General features: G+C 50.6%; 1 protein-coding gene across 1 annotated transcript in view; it reads left to right on the forward strand.

Moving 5' to 3' along the window:
- The window catches only part of CCDC57 (coiled-coil domain containing 57), an 821,470-nt gene that overhangs the window by 688,921 nt on the left and 112,927 nt on the right, over positions 1-19,622 (forward strand). Inside the window, exon 16 of the mRNA XM_078653761.1 lies at positions 6,703-6,931. Coding sequence (XP_078509887.1) covers positions 6,703-6,931 — 229 coding nt within the window. The remainder of the gene's footprint in view (positions 1-6,702; positions 6,932-19,622) is intronic.

Genomic DNA, 19,622 nt, shown 5'->3' on the forward strand with positions numbered 1-19,622 from the left:
ACAGCAGTCTGTAAACAGTTGTTCCTCTATACCAACCATGGATGCCATCTTGGATTGGATACATGCTCGTATAAAATAATAAAAGGAATGAGAGGAAGAGAATGGCAGCCTCTCTGGAGAAGTGAGGCCCACAAAGACATCCTCCCGTCGCACATCATTCTCCAGGATGACTACTAGGCTCCAGTGACTCACACGCTCTTCTGTTCTCGTAATCGATTGCAGTGTATGGGACTACGTGGGGGAAGATTCCGGGCACGCAATGGTTATTATTGTTTGTTTCAGGAAAGACTGTTTATATCTTAAACTGCAGCCTCTAACCCCTTGTAGTTCGGGAATGTTTGCGATTGTACTATATTTCCGATGTTCACATTCACAATTTATTCGCCAACTGTATGCATATATCTATTTTTAGGTCTTGCCTGAGCCAGCGCGCATGCGCTGCTCTGCCAGGCATTTTGTAAGGGCTTTTAAATTCCAAACACACGCTTGTGCGTGTGCTTGGAATTTATCACTTGCTATTGGGCTTTGCGTGCTGTCTTTCTAAGAAAGAGGTACAAAAGGGGGTGGTGATGGACGGAGCATCTGAATCAATCAAACACTCACACCCAGTCAAAAGATCTGGGTTGAATCCATCACCGTTCTTTAGCCCACTCTGCCACCCCAGTTCAGACATGGCTATATGCAAATCAGTCTGACCCTGTGCCTCATGGGAACAGTCCAGCCCGAACTGCCAAGCCATGTCTTCCCTGGACCGGAAACAAGCTTCCGAGGACCGGTTTCTGGCATTCCAGCCGTCTTCAGCCCGGCTTGCTTGAACCCAGTGGCAAAGTGAGCAAGGGACTCACGTCTGAGCATATCCTGCCACACTTATGGCGGCCAAAAGCGGTACAAAAGGGAGTGGTGATGGACGGAGCATCTGAATCAATCAAACACTCACACCCAGTCAAAAGATCTGTGTTGAATCCATCACCGTTCTTTAGCCCACTCTGCCACCCCAGTTCAGACATGGCTATATGCAAATCAGTCTGACCCTGTGCCTCATGGGAACAGTCCAGCCCGAACTGCCAAGCCATGTCTTCCCTGGACCGGAAACAAGCTTCAGAGGACCGGTTTCTGGCATTCCAGCCGTCTTCAGCCCGGCTTGCTTGAACCCAGTGGCAAAGTGAGCAAGGGACTCACGTCTGAGCATACCCTGCCACACTTATGGCGGCCAAAAGCGGTACAAAAGGCGGTGGTGATGGACGGAGCATCTGAATCAATCAAACACTCACACCCAGTCAAAAGATCTGGGTTGAATCCATCACCGTTCTTTAGCCCACTCTGCCACCCCAGTTCAGACATGGCTATATGCAAATCAGTCTGACCCTGTGCCTCATGGGAACAGTCCAGCCCGAACTGCCAAGTCATGTCTTCCCTGGACCGGAAACAAGCTTCCGAGGACCGGTTTCTGGCATTCCAGCCGTCTTCAGCCTGGCTTGCTTGAACCCAGTGGCAAAGTGAGCAAAGGACTCACGTCTGAGCATACCCTGCCATACTTATGGCGGCCAAAAGCGGTAAGAAAGACAGCATGCAATTGCCCCAAGTGGGGGTGCATGTCCCCCCTACTCTCTTCTGTGGCCTACGGTCCGCGGGAGCGAGCATGAGCGCCATATGTTTCCAATTATCGCGCCGTGTCTCGTGTTGATTGGAAACAGATGGGCAAATACAGCGCTTTCACTTTCGCCGCAGCGGGCACAAGCGTACTCACGCGCGCACCACTTCTGGGCTTGTTTAGCTTGTCCCGGGCCGTGATATAATGGTCCAGGGTCCATTGATTATCATGGGCTTTTTCGATTTTGTTTTTGTATTATTTATTTTGCACTGTGAGTCGTTTGACACCCTAGATTGATTGTTCGGTTCATCCTCTCTTGTTAATGCTCCAGAGTTGTCATTTTAGAAACATTTATTCTTGTTCTTACTCTTAAACCCTCTTCCACCACCACACAACACTAACCTTTCCTGCAGCTGAAATATACGCATTCTTTCAGCACCGAGTGAATCCCAATAAGTCTTCGCTTTAATACTCGCTACCCGAATTTGTGAGATGTTTGTAAAATTGTTTAAGAAATGATTGAAGCATTGCCAGTGATTTTGGTACGGTGTTGGTGTCTATCGTGATCCTTTTAACAGATATGCTTTTGCACAACTGAAACAAGCTTGTGTTGTTCTTGCTGTCATCTGAATGATTCACCTGAGGTTCCACACCACAGTCGCCCTAGACAGTCATACCATACATATAGTGTGTGGCAAAATTAAATATTACTCATGCTCTATTTTCTGGGCTTTCACTCGGAGTCTGTGTTTTTGATATCAATTTGCATAAGAGTGGTCTGCATTCCAAACCAGGCTATAAACGATTGGAGCACCGTGGAGGAACGGGGTGGAGGCTTCTACTTAGTAATTATGTTTAAAAGAGAGGGGGTACTTATTGTTTTACATTTCCTTTGTAGGTGAGGCCACTATCACTTTCCAGCAGTGTTCAGAACTACCTGCCAGAAATCAGTGCTGAGATCTTTGTAAATATGACATGAATGAGGAAGTTGGAAGGGGGTCTTGTGACAATGTAGTTGAATTTGAGAAAATGGCCACACCACATAGGATAGCACACCTTTACTCCAGCAGTGATTTTTTTCCAGGAAGCTTTCCCTACCAACTGTAAGAGGTTATATAAGGATCGGAATCTTAGGCATGGCCGAGCAGGAAGGGTAGGGTTTCCTCCTCGCAGGCTGTCGGGTGCAGAACTTCTGGTATGCAGATTTCCTATGCCTCCAGACCTCAGACCGCCATGTGCTATGCAGACTCGGTCCTCCTAGGTGAGTCATGAAGTCACAATCGCCTTGATGTTGGAGCCCTAGCGTTCGACCATTCTATTCCGAAGAGAGCAGAGTTGTAGGAGACTCCTGTCAGATGATGGTGAGAAAGGGCAACATCAATCTAACATTGTAGTATTTTGCTAGTTGAGTGCAAGCATTACCATGTGCATTCAAAATTTATTTTGCAGATGTGAATCACCTATGAGGTGAACTGTAAACATTATCATATCCACCAATATATTTGAGTATACCTGCGACGCACACAGCCAGTTGTAATAAGGAGCGAGTGGAGAACGTCTTTTTAATTTGTTCTTGCTCCCAGGGTTAATTAAAGCTTGTTGGTGCGGTATTTTCCTTTCCTTTCCTGGATAATACCACTCAGTGCCATATAATTGCATGCCACATCCTTACACTCTACTCAATGCAAAATACACTCCACAAAATACCACTCAGTGCCACATTTTATATGCTGCATAATTACACTGCACTCAACGCAACATACACTCCAAATAATACCACTCAGTGCCACATAATTACACACCACATAATTACACACTACTGAATACAACATACACTCCCCATAATACCACTCACTGCCACATAATTGCACACCACATAATTACACTGTACTGAATGCAACATAATACACTCCACATAATACCACACAGTGTCACATAATTATATGCTACATAATTACACTGCACTCAATGCAACATACACTCCAAATAATACCACTCAGTGCCACATAATTACACGCCACATAATTACGCTCTACTGAATGCAATATACACTCCACACAATACCACTCAGTGCCACATAATTATATGCTACATAACTACACTGCACTCAATGCAACATACAGTCCAAATAATACCACTCAGTGGCACATATTTACACACCACATAATTACACTCTACTGAATGCAACATACACTCCACACAATACCACTCAGTGCCACATAATTATATACTACATAATTACACTGCACTTAATGCAACATACACGCCACATAATACCACTCAGTGCCACATAATTACACACCACATAATTACACTCTACTCAATGCAACATAAATACACTCCACATTATACCATTCAGTACTACATAATTGCACTTCACATAATTACACTCTGTTCAATGCAACATAAATACACTTCACATAATAACACTGTGCCACATAAATGCACACCACATTATTACACTGTACTCAATGCAACATAAATGCACTCCACATAAATACCTCTCAGTGTGACATAGTTACACACCACATAATTACACTCCACTCAATGCAACAAATACACCCCGCATACCACTCGGTACCACATAATTACAAGCCACATAATTACACTCTACTCACTGAAACATAAATACAGTCCTCATATTACCACGCAGTGCCACATAATTACACACCACATAATAATACTCAACTCAATACAACATAAATACACTCCATATAATACCACTCCGTGCCACATAATTACATACCACATATTTACACTCTACTAAATGCAACATAAAAAGACTCAACATAATACCACTCAGTACCACATAATTAAATGTCACATAATTACACTGTACTCAATGCAACATAAATACACTCCACATAATACCACTGTGGCACATTATGAAACGCCACATAATTACACTCTACTCAATGCAACATAACTACACTCCACAAAATACCACTCAGTGCGACATAGTTACACGCCACATAATTAAACTCTACTCAATGCAACATAAATACACTCCACATACCACTCAGTACCACATAACTACACGCCACATAATTACTCTCTACTCAATGCAACATAAATATACTCCAAATAATACCACTCAGTGCCACATAATTGCACGCCACATATTTGCACTTACTCAATGCAACATAAATACACGCCACATAAATGCATTCTATACCACATACCACCAATCAACATAAATGCGCTCCACACAATGACACAATTTCACTAAGCATAATTTCACTCAACACCACAGTTCCAGGCCACACAATTCATCTCCACACATTTCCAATGCACACCGCATAATTACACACCAAATAACACATTTCAACTCCACAATCCACAACGTACCTCCAATCCACACCATATAGTGTCACCACCTGAGCACCAAACATCATTCACCACCACCATTTTGCATCAGCGCACCACCTAAGCATCACGTCAGTCTGCCCTTGGAATCTGGCATCTGTTGATTCTCCCCTAGTGTCTGTCCCCTGCTCGTGTTCTAATTAAATTACTGTTTTCCAACCTTCACTCCCCCGTATTTATGTCCCGCTCCCCCATAACAAAGAAAATTATAACAAACAACCATGAAAACAGGCAGGAAGAAGTTGCCAGCAGTGCAAGTACAAACAAACTAGAAGACATTTTTTATGTTAAAGTCTTTTTTAATCAGTTTTTCAGTTGTATGTAATGTTGTCTTCATTTGTATAAAGGTAACCACTATGCTTAACACTTTTTATTATAACTTTTCACAGCACAGCAGCCACAATGATCTACAACATAGCCAAAAGTTCTGGCTAAACATTTAAGGTCCCAAAGGCGAGACCTATTGGTTATACCAATGCTTGTTTCTTTTTCCTTTGGACACTACTTTGTATTGAAGCCTAAGCCCAACGGAAATGTGTCCTACTCTACTGATGTGGTATATTGGTTTTGATATAGTAACAGTTTACCTTGTTGCTTGGACAATTGGTTTAAAAACTAAAAATGCAATAAACAGATTAAAACAAATGAGAGTAGGAAAACAGCTTGTTGAGGCATAAATATAAAAGGTGATCATATAACTTCTTTCTCCTTCCTGTTAAAAATAAAATACCCATGTTTGTGTCCATAAGTTGTGTTGGCATGTTGCTTGCATATTGCCTTTACAGTAGTCTGCATGTACTAAGACTATAAAATCAGCGCATCCTTTCAGATGTTTAATCATTGTAATCTTATTGAATTACATCTCACTTCCAACTGGAAGGCTTAAGCTTCGTCCAACTGTAGTAGTGTGTTAAGGAAAGAATAGCAGTGTATTAACGGATGGAGGGGTCATGTTATTGATTAGTATATAGCGGGCTTGCAAAGCACATAGTAGGATTAATATAATTGATGTATGTGCACAAACTGTGTATCTTAATTCTTTTTGATTCTTCCAAACACATTTATTTTTTGAATATGCTGGAGCATCCATGTGTTGATCTAGTGGCTTAAAGAGGTTTCACCCACACAAGGGGGTTGAAGTAGAATATGACAAATATTTACCTCAGCTCTCTCATGCAGTTTCAAGTTGAATGTTATTCTGAATTCAGTAATGTCAACCAATTATTTACTAATTTCGTCCCAACGCATGCATGCCGCTAGATCTGCAAAAAGAACAATTGATGGACAGAATGCAGAACAATGTCATACATTCACACCGGTACAGAGATCTGGGCCTAAATCCATCGTGTTTTTGCTCACCATCCATTCCAGTTTGTACCCAGCCATATGCAAATCAGTCTTGACCCTGTGCCCAATGGGAACAGTCCAGCCCGAACTGCCAGACCAGGTCCTCCCTGGACTGGAAGCAAGCATCCTAGGACTGGTTTGGGCTTTCAGCCCTCATCAGCCAGGATAGCTTGACTCCAATGGCATGGAGAGCACGGGACTCACGTCTGAGCATACCCGTCCCACTCGGGGTGACACTCACTGGCTTATTTGTGACTGACATTGCATGTGACTATACTTATAGGTGTCCTCCTGCCGGAGCACTCTTTATTGGTGCCTCGCCTTTGCGTGTGATAAATGAATCAATGATTGCTTGGATTTGGGTCTGTTTGACCGTTAACCTTATTTCCCGTTTTCAGAGTTCGGTCATCAAGCAGCTTCAGGAGGAAATCTTGAGACTTCGTGAAAAATGTAACTCACAGGGATCAGGGGATGCATCCCAACCACCCCTCGACTACAGTGTACACACTCTACACACCAAACTGAGGCAAGCTGCGAGAAGGATAGCTCGGCTGAGCCAAGAGAAGGAGCAGCTGATCGACCTGGGGAACCGCCTGCGAGCAGAGCTGGTGTCTGCAGGACGGGAGGGTGAGTACATGGTCAAAGAGCTACGTGGAACCCAGGAGAAGTCAGGTGGGAGCATGGTGTCAGGTGGATAGGTGGCAAGGAATTCTAGGATATCACAGGAGTCAGACCAGGCTGTGAGGGGCAGGTAGCACAGACCCAAGGAAAGGGCTAGAGGAGAGCTGCTAACAAGGCCCTATTTGAAAACAAGAAGGAGAACATTGTATGGGGGGCGTATGTTAAAGTGAGCCCAAGAGAAAGGCTGCGAGTAAAGGGTGGGCGTCATTTATGGGTGTCTAGAGCTTGCAATTGTGATCCCCATGCTTTCCCTGGCATGACCCCTTATGTCTTCTGAACCTATAACCCATTATAGTGCGGGCGGGAGTGAGACAGATAGTTTTGACAGCAGGAACCAACAAGAACTTAAAACCAATTATTTTTTGACTCAGTAATGCAGTGGCATCATTTATGAATCTCCACGGATTGGAACTATACTAGTTTAGTCTCCCTTGCAAATTCTATGCTGTCTTTTATCAGTTTCTGAGAGTTTTAAACTCCTTTGTTAGTTTTATGCTTGTCATACAGCTGTTTTTCACCTTGTCTGCTGGTTTTAGCAGTCATTAGCAGTACTGTTCACTTTTTATGATCTCATTGCTTTCGAGTGTTGTTGGACCTGGCCTCGTGGCGTGGTTCCCCCCCTGTTCCTCAGCACCCTGTTAGCTTAGCCCTACACCCGGAAGCCCCTGGTCGTCCTGCTCCCTGGACACCCAAACTCTCTGCACGACCCCGCCAGCCGACGACCAGCCCCGCATGCCCCTGACCTCCTTCCCGGCTCCGAGCGCCCAGAACGTGCATCACCCCACAGGGCCCCCGGCAGCCATTTTCCCTTCCCGAGGTCCCTGACTCCCTGGGCCTAGCATGACCCCGGCCCCAGCGAAACTTAGACTCCAAGACGCGCCAGTCCCGGCTGGGGGGTAAAGGGCTCCCTGAGTGAGAGAAGACAGGGAGTTTCGATTGCACCTCCGGCCTCCCCTGAGAGACTGGTTTCTCTCACACCTCTGGCCTCCCCTGTGGGCCGGTTTCGATCGCACCTCTGGCCTCCCCGAGAGCTGGCTCCAGACCCTGCTGGGCGTCTGGGAATTCCCGGACGCATCTTCAAAAGTATCAAAGAGCCAACCGCCGGACCTCTCCAACGACCAGCCCCCAAGGCCTGAGACCCCCGCCTGCGAGGGTCCGGACATCAAAGGGCCACTGGACTATATCAAGGCCCGCCCAACAACTAGCGGGCAGTTGTATCCTGGACAAGAAAGCCCTGCTGATCTGATCGCGGCTGAACCTTGGGGAGAACTGAACCTCTGAACCCTTCGAGCCCTGCTGACCCTGTCGCGGCTCCTTCTCGTAACACGGAACTGGAACATCGGAGCCCTGCTGACGCTGTCGCGGCTCGTTCTCGCAAAGACGGAACTATAACCTCGGAGCCCTGCTGACCTCGTCGCGGCTCGAGCTTGAACTCTGAAGAGATCTTTGTGAAACCTCCTGAGCCCTGCTGACGCTGTCGCGGCTCCTCAAGAACACCTCCGGATCGAGCCCTGCTGACCTCGTCGCGGCTAGAGGAGTACTCTGGTCCGGCTGTACCAACGACGCTACGAACACGACCTGAGTCAACTCGAAGTGAGTGAAGCAGCCAGCACGACCATCATCTTCCGTATCCCCCGGCTCGAGGATTGAGAGCTGTGCGCAGGGTACGCTTCGTACTGGCCTAAAGACTGAGACTGTCCCGCTTCCCTCTTCCCGAATTCCTGAGACTTTACGATCCCTAGATCGCTTGTAAATAAGAGTGCTGATCCCTTTTTACCGTTCATAAAGAACTTGTTACTGAAAACCTACGGTGTGGTGTCCGTTCGTAAGTGTGGTGTGAGCTCAGTGTGTACGATCCTAGATCCAATGTCCTCCCCGGCGAGGACCTCACGTTAAGACTCAGCATTATTTGTGGGAGAGGTGGGTCCCGGGGTGGTCGGGTGAGCATAGCCTGGCCCTCTGAGATCGCCCCTTCTACCATTGTTGGCAAGCGACGGGATGAGAGCCTACGTCTAGGGATCGTACAGTAAACGACTGACACACTACCTGAGCGAAGAACAACCATGAGTCTCATTGGGTCAAGCGAAAAGACCACATTCCAGAAGGATCTTCTGGAAGAGTACACCCATCGAGAACTGAAGCAATTCTGCAAAGATTTCCATATTGCTACCACTGGGTTGAGTACCAAAGAGGACTTCCAAAAAGCCCTGACAGCATGGGTAGAGGCCGGACCCATCTTCCCTCGCCAGAAGGAGACGGTGGAGAAGGGGGGGGCACAGACCGAAACCCGCGATCAAGAGGGTGAGGGAACCGACTCCCTGACGCAGAGTCCCAGCACGGAGAGAGGTCTGTCACCGGAGGAGATGACAGACCGAGAACGCAACCGAAGCCACGAGCTAGAACTGGCACGCCTTAAAATGGAAGGAGAGCTCAAGTTGGCTGATAAGAAACTGGCCATCGAGCAGTTACGGCTGCAAGGAGAACTGGAGGAGAAGAAGCTCCAGAGGGAACACGAAGGCAGGAGACTCCAGCTGGAGCACGAGCGCGGCCTAAAGGAGATTGAACTAAAGGCCCGGAGCGGAGACAACCGAACCCCGGAGAACCGAGAAGCCGTTCCCCCGGCAGATCCAAAAGTTCACATCCCCAAGGATGTGGTAAAAGAGTATTACAAGAACGATGATATCCAACAATGGTTCAAGGCCTACGAAGTCGCCATGACCTCCCACGAGTTCCTCAGAAGGATTGGGGGGCCGGGTTGTGGGGTCGATTCCTGAGCGAGGGGAGAGACACCCTGCTCGATCTACCATCCTCCGAGCAAACTTCCTACAGCCACATGAAACAGGCCCTCCTCACGAGATATGGGCTCACCCCAGAGATGTATCGACAACGGTTTAGAGACTGCAAGAAGATCCCCGGCACCACATGGGTAGAATATGTGAATTTCTACAGCCGGGCCTTGGAAGGGTGGATCAAGGGTAGCAAGGTGACCACTTTTGAAGGACTTATTGATCTCATCGCCTATGAACATTTATCCACCAACTGCTTTGTGGAACTGAGACAGCACCTACTGGACAGCAAGTTGGCCGACCCCCGGAAGCTGGCGGTCGAAGCAGACCGCTGGGTGAGCACCAGAGTCCCCCGGGGGCCCGGGGGAGACTATGGCCGACATGAGCAAGGATCTTCCCTTCAGAGGGGAGGGGGAGGTCAGGGTAGACAGAGGGGATCCCAGACAGGGCCCCCACGAAGCCCCCCCAGAAACCAGTCCGGAACATCTCCTCCCGCAGTGAGAGCAGGGTTCCCCCCAGCTAAACAAGGACCCAGAATCACCACCGCCTGCTACAGATGCCAGCAAACAGGGCATTATGCCAGTGACCCCATGTACCCCAGGCTCAAGAAACCCGCTGCTGCAGGTCCCCCAGCGCGCCAGCTAGCCACAGTAGCCTTAGAGGAGGAAGAGATGGAGGATCCCGAAGGGTGGGAACCAGCAGCCATGACTTTAGTCTCCCTGGGTGATAGGGAAATGGTCCCCGGAGCCCCCTTGCCAGACAACACTGAAAAATACTGACATCAGGTGACTGTCAATGGGCAACGCATAGGGGTGCTCCGAGACACAGGGGCCAGCATTACTGCAGTAAGGTGTCACCTAGTTGCACAAGACCAAATTGTACCCCACGCCTCCTGCAGGGTGATCTCAGCAGACAATTCCGTCCGCACTTGCCGAATAGCTCAGGTCCCGTTCGAGTGGGAGGGCGTCTCCGGGGAGTTACGTATAGCGGTCCGCACCGACATGCCCGTGGACTGCCTACTGGGTAACGACCTGGAGAGCTCCCCGTGGAAGCAGGTAGAACGAAGGACTCACCTGGAGAAGTTGGTCCTGCCCGAGTGGGCATGCGTGAACACCCGATCCATGACCGCCTGACTGCCCACCCCCGAGGGGGTGGAACCCGAGACCCCTCGCCCGGTCGTTGACGACCCGGAGGGCGGCGGGCCATCCGAAGTCCCCGAGCTTCCCCCCAGTGAGAGCATCGACCCCGACACAGATCCCCTAGGCCCTGTCGTCGAACAGACCACAAACTTGGACGACCTTCCTGAGTTAGCACAGTGGCGCCAGGAAGGCGGACCTTCCCGAGAAGAATTCTGCCTGGAACAGACCTCCTGTCCTTCCCTGGTTGGGCCACAGCAGCAGGCCGCCGCCCAGGCCGCCGGTGACCAGACCGGCTCCCACCTTGTCTATTGGGAAAACGGCCTATTATATAGTGAACAAAAGTCCGCCGAACTAGGGTCAGCCCGGGTGCTGGTGGTACCCCTACGCTTCCGCGGCTTCCTCCTGAACCTGGCCCATGATGTGCCCCTGGCGGGACACCTGGGACAAGACAAAACCTACCACCGCCAGGTCACTCACTTTTACTGGCCCGGCTTGCGCTCCGATGTGGAGGCCCACTGTAAGTCCTGCCCCACGTGTCAGGCCAGCGGGAAGAGCGGGGGGAGGCGCAAGGCCCCTCTCCAACCCTTCCCCGTGGTCAGTACCCCCTTTGAACGGGTGGGAATAGATATCGTGGGGCCTCTAGACCCCCGGACCTCCTTAGGCCACCGGTTTATCCTCGTCCTGGTGGACCATGCCACCCGATACCCCTAGGCCATTCCCGTCCGAACGGTGACAGCCCCCGTAGTGGGGCGGGCCCTCATGGGGATCTTCTCCCGAGTGGGATTCCCACGAGAAGTGGTGAGCGATCGAGGGATGAACTTCATCTCCAAGTACATGAAGTCCCTCTGGCAGCAGTGTTGGGTGACGTACAAGTTCACCACTCCATACCACCCCCAAGGTAACGGCCTGGTTGAGCGATTCAACCGGACCCTCAAGGGAATGCTCATGGGTCTCGAAGAGCCCCTGAGGCGCAAGTGGGACATCCTCCTTCCCTGTCTCCTGTTCGCGTACGAGAAGTCCCCCAGAAATCCTTGGGGTTTAGCCCCTTCGAGCTGCTCTATGGGCACCCCGTCCGGGGGCCCCTCAGTCTGGTCAAAGAAGATGGGGAAGCGGCGGCCCCAGAGCCCCCTCCTGATGTGTTTCGATACATCCTGGCCCTCCGAAATCAGACTCGGAAGTTCCGAGAACTGGCCGAGGCAAACCTCGAGGCCAGTCAGGAAGAGATGAAACGCTGGTATGACCAGAATGCCACTCTGGTCGAGTTTCAGCCCGGACAGCAGGTCTGGGTGATGGCCCCAGTTGAACCTTGTGCCCTGCAAGACAAGTGGACAGGGCCCTTCAAGGTGGTGGAGCGCAAGAGCCAAGTGACATACCTCATAGATTTACAGTCCCCCAGGAACCCCTTGAGGGTCCTTCATGTGAACCGCCTCAAACCCCATTTCGTGCGGTCCGAGTTGAGTTTGCTCCTCGCCACCGACGACGGAGCGGAAGAAGACACGGATCCCCTCCCCGATCTCCTGTGTGCGAAAGAAAAAGATGGCTCCATAGACGGAGTGAGTCTCTCCTCCTTCCTCAGCCCCAAGCAGCGCGAGGACTGTCGCCAGTTACTGGGACAGTTCTCTGACCTTTTCTCCCTCATCCCCGGCGTCACCAGCTGGTGCGTCCACGATGTGGACACCGGGGACAGCCCCCCGGTACGGCACAGAGCCTACCGGGTCCCTGACAGAGTCAGGGCCTGCATCAAGGCTGAAGTCTCAGAGATGCTAGCCCTGGGTGTGGTCGAAGCCTCTGACAGCCCATGGGCCAGCCCGGTGGTCCTGGTTCCGAAGGCGGCCGCCCCCGGCGCTGTTCCCGAGCTGAGGTTCTGCATAGACTACCGTGGGCTCAACGCAGTCACCAGGACTGACACTCACCCCATTCCACGAGCAGACAAGCTCATTGACCGCCTAGTGTCTGCTCGCTATCTCAGCACTTTCGACTTGACCAACGGATACTGGCAGATCGCCCTCACCGAGGGGGCCAGAGAGAGATCCGCCTTCTCCACCCCGGATGGTCACTACCACTTCCGGGTGATGCCCTTCGGGATGAAAAATGCCCCCGCCACCTTCCAGAGGCTGGTTAACCAGGTACTGGCTGGGTTGGAGGAATTCAGCGCCGCATATCTAGACGATATCGCGGTGTTCAGCTCCCACTGGACCGAGCACCTCCAGCACCTCTGGGAGGTGTTGATGGCCCTGCGAAGGGCGAGCCTCACAATTAAAGCAAGCAAATGCCAAATCGGACAAGGGTCCGTAGTCTACCTGGGCACCAGTTCGGAAGCGGCCTAGTAGCTCCCCTCCAGCCCATGATCGATGCGATCGTGGCCTGGGAGGCTCCCACGACCCAGACGGAAGTGCGGGCATTCCTAGGGCTCACGGGGTACTACCGAAGATTCATAAAAGGGTACGGCAGCATCGTAGTCCCCCTCACGGAGTTGACCCCCAAAAACCAGCCGAAGAAAGTCAGCTGGACCCCCGCCTGCCAAGAGGCGTTCGAAGCATTGAAAGACGCCATGTGCACCGTTCCTGCGCTCCAGGCCCCCGACTACTCCCGAGAGTTAGTTGTCCAAACGGACGCGTCCGAACATGGCATCGGAGCGGTCCTGTCCCAGATGAACGAAAAAGGCCTAGACCAGCCAGTGGCATTCATTAGCCGGAGGTTACTCCCTCGAGAGCAAAGGTGGAGCACCATCGAGCGGGAGGCCTTCGCGGTGGTTTGAGCCCTGAAGAAGCTGAGGCCCTACCTGTTCGGTACTCACTTCCGGGTCCAAACCGACCACCGACCCCTCCGGTGGCTTATGCAAATGAGAGGAGAAAACCCCAAACTGTTGCGATGGTCCATCTCCCTCCAGGGGATGGATTTCACTGTCGAGCACCGGCCTGGTGTTGACCACGCCAACGCCGACGGCCTGTCCCGATTCTTCCGCCTCAGTGAAGAGAACCCCCAAGGGAGTGGGTAGTTCTCTCCGCCTTTCAGCTGGGGGTGACGCGTGTTCCCCCCCCCCCCCGTTCCTCAGCACCCTGTTAGCCTAGCCCTACACCTGGAAGCCCCTGGTCGTCCTGCTCCCTGGACACCCAAACTCCCTGCACGACCCCGCCAGCCGACGACCAGCCCCGCATGCCCCTGACCTCCTTCCCGGCTCCGAGCGCCCAGAACGTACATCACCCCACAGGGGCCCTGGCAGCCATTTTCCCTTCCCGAGGTCCCTGACTCCCTGGGCCTAGCATGACCCCGGCCCCAGCGAAGCTTAGACTCCAAGGCGCGCCAGTCCCGGCTGGGGGGTAAAGGGCTCCCTGAGTGAGAGAAGACAGGCAGTTTCGATTGCACCTCCGGCCTCCCCTGAGAGGCTGGTTTCTCTCACACCTCTGGCCTCCCCTGTGGGCCGGTTTCGATCGCACCTCTGGCCTCCCCGAGAGCTGGCTCCAGACCCTGCTGGGCATCTGGGAGTTCCCGGACGCATCTTCAAAAGGATCAAAGGGCCAACCGCCGGACCTCTCCAACGACCAGCCCCCAAGGCCTGAGACCCCCGCCTGCGAGGGTCCGGACATCAAAGGGCTACTGGACTATATCAAGGCCCGCCCAACAACTAGCGGGCAGTTGTATCCTGGACAAGAAAGCCCTGCTGATCTGATCGTGGCTGAACCTTGGGGAGAACTGAACCTCTGAACCCTTCGAGCCCTGCTGACGCTGTCGCGGCTCCTTCTCGTAACACAGAACTGGAACATCGGAGCCCTGCTGACGCTGTCGTGGCTCGTCCTCGCAAAGACGGAACTATAACCTCGGAGCACTGCTGATCTCGTCGCGGCTCGAGCTTGAACTCTGAAGAGATCTTCGTGAAACATCCTGAGCTCTGCTGACGCTGTTGCGGCTCCTCAAGAACACCTCCGGATCGAGCCCTGCTGACCTCGTCGCGGCTCGAGGAGTACTGTGGTCCGGTTGGACCAACGACGCTACCAACACGACCTGAGTCAACTCGAAGTGAGTGAAGCAGCCAGCACGACCATCATCTTCCGTATCCCCCGGCTCGAGGATTGAGAGCTGTGCGCAGGGTACGCTTCGTACTGGCCTAAAGACTGAGACTGTCCCGCTTCCCTCCTCCCGAATTCCTGAGACTTTACGATCCCTCGATCGCTTGTAAATAAGAGTGCTGATTCCTTTTTACCGTTCATAAAGAACTTGTTATTGAAAACCTACGGTGTGGTATCCGTTCGTAATTGTGGTGTGAGCTCAGTGTGTACGATCCTAGATCCGACGTCCTCCCCGGCGAGGACCTCACGTTAAGACTCAGCATTATTTGTGGGAGAGGTGGGTCCCAGGGTGGTCGGGTGAGCATAGCCTGGCCCTCTGAGATCGCCCCTTCTAACAAGTGTCATGTGATATCTCTTCCTGGAATGGCATGAGAGGGTTCGGTAAGCATGAGTGTCACTTCCACAAACCCATATGAGTTTAGTGAAAGTACACAAGTTTGACGAATAGCAAGACATCAGAGGGAGCAGATTGTGAGGGTAGGTTGAGGGAGCAGATTACTTATAAAGGCAGGATGAGAGGAAATTAGAGTAGGTGGACAGGCCAAGAGGGAGAGCAGAGTTTGAGGACAGCAGAGTGGGTTGAGAGAGTGAATGAGAGGATAGCCAGAGTGTGAAAGAAATAGCAGGGTGTGATGGAGAGGATAGTGTGCAGGAAGACCAAGAGGGAGAACAGTGTGTGAGGATAAGGATCGAGGAAGATGTGACTGTGAGAAATAGTGGCTAGTGGCAGGGCAAAATAACAAATTCGAAAGGGTTAATGATTCTTAAATGTCCATAGTGTGAGGATGCGCTGCATGACAAGGTTTGAGCACAGGAAAAGCAGATTGTAAGGCAGAGGGAATCCGATTGTGAGCAAGAGCAGTGTGTGGTTGGAATAATGTGAATCCATGGAGAATGATCCCGAACCCCTGATATCGTTGTCCAGAGATTTTGATTTTTGATTTGTGTTTTTGGCTCACTGGAAAAGTAATTTAGCTTGGGTAGACATTGCTGATCCGTGCCAAATTTTTTTGGATAACATTTTTAAAAATGATGGATGTGTTGCAGTGATGATGTAATATTTCACGAATCAAGAGGCCTATAACTTCATTTTGGTGTCAAAACATAGGTTTTGTGGGTCAAGTAGTCTTATAGAGACAGAAAATAACTCCTCAATGCAATCCTCCCATCGTTTTCCAAAACGATGGCAGCTATAATAGAGGAAGAAGAAACATACATAGAAATGAAACAAATAATAATGGTTTTTAATCCTTTAATGTATACACCAAACAATGTTTATGATCTGAATATGAAAAGAAAATAATGTTTATCACTCCAGTTTGAGACATATTTTCATAGTTCACTTTATTTGTTTCGGCAATCGCTTGTGGTACATGTGCAGTATATTGAACGTTTGAGAAGAGCATATCGACAGGGACATCTTTTTGTAGCACAGGTTTTACATGTACATGTATGTGTAAGTTCTGTGTTTAGAGGCTTTCGAAATTTCGTAGGTTTTAGCACACCATTAATATCTTCCCAACCAAATTCACTCGGATCTTTCTTTACATATGCATGATCCGAAACATTTATACATCTTCTGATCAAGTAGAATGCTCTTTTAATGTATTCAAGCCCAGAATATGACAACGGTGGAAAGCCACTTAGCGGGCCTGATCTCTTGAACTCACTGTACCGAAGATCGTCAAATGTGTGACAGACAGAACTCGTTTTCCACACAGGCACAAGGCATTTTTCTTTGTCTAAGAAGTCACATTCTTCTTCTGTCTCAGCAAATCTTTTTAGTTACTTCACAGGTGCAGCAGTTAAAGCTTCAAGCTTCGTTCCAGTTTTGCTCATAGTGTCATCACCCATTAGAATATGTTCCTTGAGCACTGATCTTCTCCTCAGGAACAGGACTGGAGGGGCTGAAGTGGCAGCATCACTGGGCGAGGCTCCCAGCAGAAAGTGAACAGAGCAAATCAGTTGGGCTGGTCACCCGTGGTATCCTTGAGTCTCTTTTCGCTTCTCTGACGGGGGAATTCCAAGCTACGAAAAAGGAGATATCCTCGGAACTTCATGAGATGCACAGGGACATAGACTCTGTAGGTGAAAGGGTGGACTCGGAGATGCAGGCGTCTTCGAGGGACAAAGAGATTACTCAGCTTCAGCAGGAGGTCCTCTGCCTTCAAGACCAGGCCCACGCGTAGGACATCCAGAATGGTTCCCGACAGAACAATATCAGAATCCGGGCGGTCCCTCAGGGTGTTGAGGGACAGGACATTGAAGCTTTTGTTGAGGAGCTCTTCCCTCACATCTTGGGCACCCTCCCGAAACAACAGATTAAGCTAGATCGGACCCACCGTGTGGGGCCCAAAAGGCCGGCGACTGCCCCCCGCCCCACGGGTATCCTAATATGCGTGCAGGATTTTCAATTTAAGGAATATATCCTCCGGGAAGCCCAAGCTAAGCATCCTTTGGACTTTCGCTTATCCAGGCCTCTCCTGTTCCAAGACTTAGCTACCTCCACCTTACAGAAAAGAAGGGAGTTCTGGTCGGTCATGGCATTTCTGTATTCAAAAGACATCTAGTACTCCTGGGGCCACCCCTTCAGGGTTATTTTTAAGTGGGAGGGCAAGCTCCGTCAGATCCGCTCTTTACAGGAGGCCACATCACTACTTAATTTACCTGATAAGATCAATGGAACCCCGGAGCGGGAGGACAATGGTGGACACCCCAATGTAACAGCAGGATGACAACGGGTGGGGAGGGCTCCACTTCACCTTCGCCCCGACCCTGGGACAATGGCTAAAGAACGCAAAGCTGTTATTACAACTTTGGCAGAGAACTCAGCTACTGCAAACTGAAGACTGCATAGATTTGGTACCACTGGACCGAGTTGCCATAGGGGTTCTTCTGGGTTTTTGAGGCTGGGTCCCGGGCGGGACGGAGGTTGCGGGGGGGCTCCTGCTGTACATCTCACGCCTCGTCATGGGGCTGATAGCCCAAGACATTGATGGACTCTTTAAGTTGCTGTTATGTTTTGTTTGTTCTATTTCAGGGGTAATGGGGTGCTCTCCTCATCCTGCCCGATATGGCGGATTACTGAGACTTCAATCAATCAATCGAGGGTTTAAAGAGCGCGCTACTCACCAGTGAGGGTCTCAATCCACTGAGTGGGGGGGGCGGGGGGGGGCAGGGGCAGCTCCGGATCAGTCGAAGAGCCAGGTCTTGAGGTTCTTCCTGAACGTGTGCAGGGTCGGGGAGCATCTGATGTTCACCGGGAGCTCGTTCCAGGTCTTGGCCGCGATGTAGGAGAAAGCTCTCCCGCCTGCTCTGTTTCTGCGGATGCCGGGGACCTCTGCCTGGGCGAGGTCTGTGGAGTGGAGGTTCCTCTTGGGTACTTGGAAGGATCATCTCTCGTTGAGGTATTTGAGTCCGGAGTTGTTGAGGGTTTTGTAGGTGTGGGTGAGTAGTTTGTAGGTGATCCTCTTCTCGATGGGGAGCCAGTGGAGGTCTCGTAGGTGTTGGGTCATGTGTTTGTGGTGCGGTGTCCCAAGGACGAGTCTGGCTGCGGCGTTCTGGATGGTTTGGAGTTTGTTGAGGTTCTGTTGATCCCGGTGTATAGGGCGTTGCTGTAGTCTAGTCTCCGGGTTATGAGTGCATGAGTGAGGATCTTTCTGCAGACTTGTAGTTTGTGATGCTTATCCGGAACCTTTAATGGGTGTGGTTATAGGGTGTCTCGGGGTAAAAGTGGGCCCGGTCTTGCAGGCCTTTCAGGCGCATCCTCACGTCCACTATTATGTCGGCTGATATTAAAATCCTGTCCCTCAATGTAAAGGGCCTCAATAACCCCATAAAACAACGTGCAGTCTTGTCCTTTCTGGACAACTCGAATGCTCATATCTGCCTCCATCAACAGACACATCTCCTGGCACAAGACACTCACAGATTACGGTCTATGGCGTTCTCTCACCAACTGTTCTCCTCTCTGGCCTCTAAGACAGCGGGGGTGGCTATACCGGTTCTGCTAGGTTCCAGGGTCAGATAGGCCATAAACAGGCCGCAATTAAAGGCAGGCTTTTGGCTTATACTTTCACGTTGGGACAGCATACCTCAATGGTAGCTGTGGTCTATGTTCCCAATGACGGACAGGAGGGATTCCTTTGGTAGGGGATTCATGAGCTGTCTTGTCTCCCGGACAGATCCCTGCTCCTGGGGGGAGATTTGATAATGGGCTCGATAGGTCTTCACAGCTTTTCGGGCAGACTGGAGCCCTTTCTGGTACTGGGAGGCGTTTAGTTGCAGAGACTGAGCTCACAGATGTCTGGCGCTTACACCACCCAAGGTCCAGGGAATGCACATTCTACTTGCATTCCCACAAAATGTACGCTAGGATTGACTATATATTGACATCAGACACACTGACGTAACAGACACAGGAGGTGGTGATTCTCCTGTGTCCTCTGTCCGATCATTCATCCATGAGGGCGTCCCTGTCCCTACTCCACCAGCGATCCCCTAGCCGGCTTTGGCGTCTTTGTGAGACGATGTTATAGTGGCTCTCTGTAGTCCAACAGGTCACCAAAACCATAACCGACTATTTAGATATCAATGACACTCTAGATATTTCAACGGCAATTCTGTGGGATGCTTTGAAGGCGGT

The sequence above is a fragment of the Lissotriton helveticus genome, chromosome 7 (genome assembly GCF_964261635.1).
Source record: "Lissotriton helveticus chromosome 7, aLisHel1.1, whole genome shotgun sequence".
Taxonomy (NCBI): domain Eukaryota; kingdom Metazoa; phylum Chordata; class Amphibia; order Caudata; family Salamandridae; genus Lissotriton; species Lissotriton helveticus.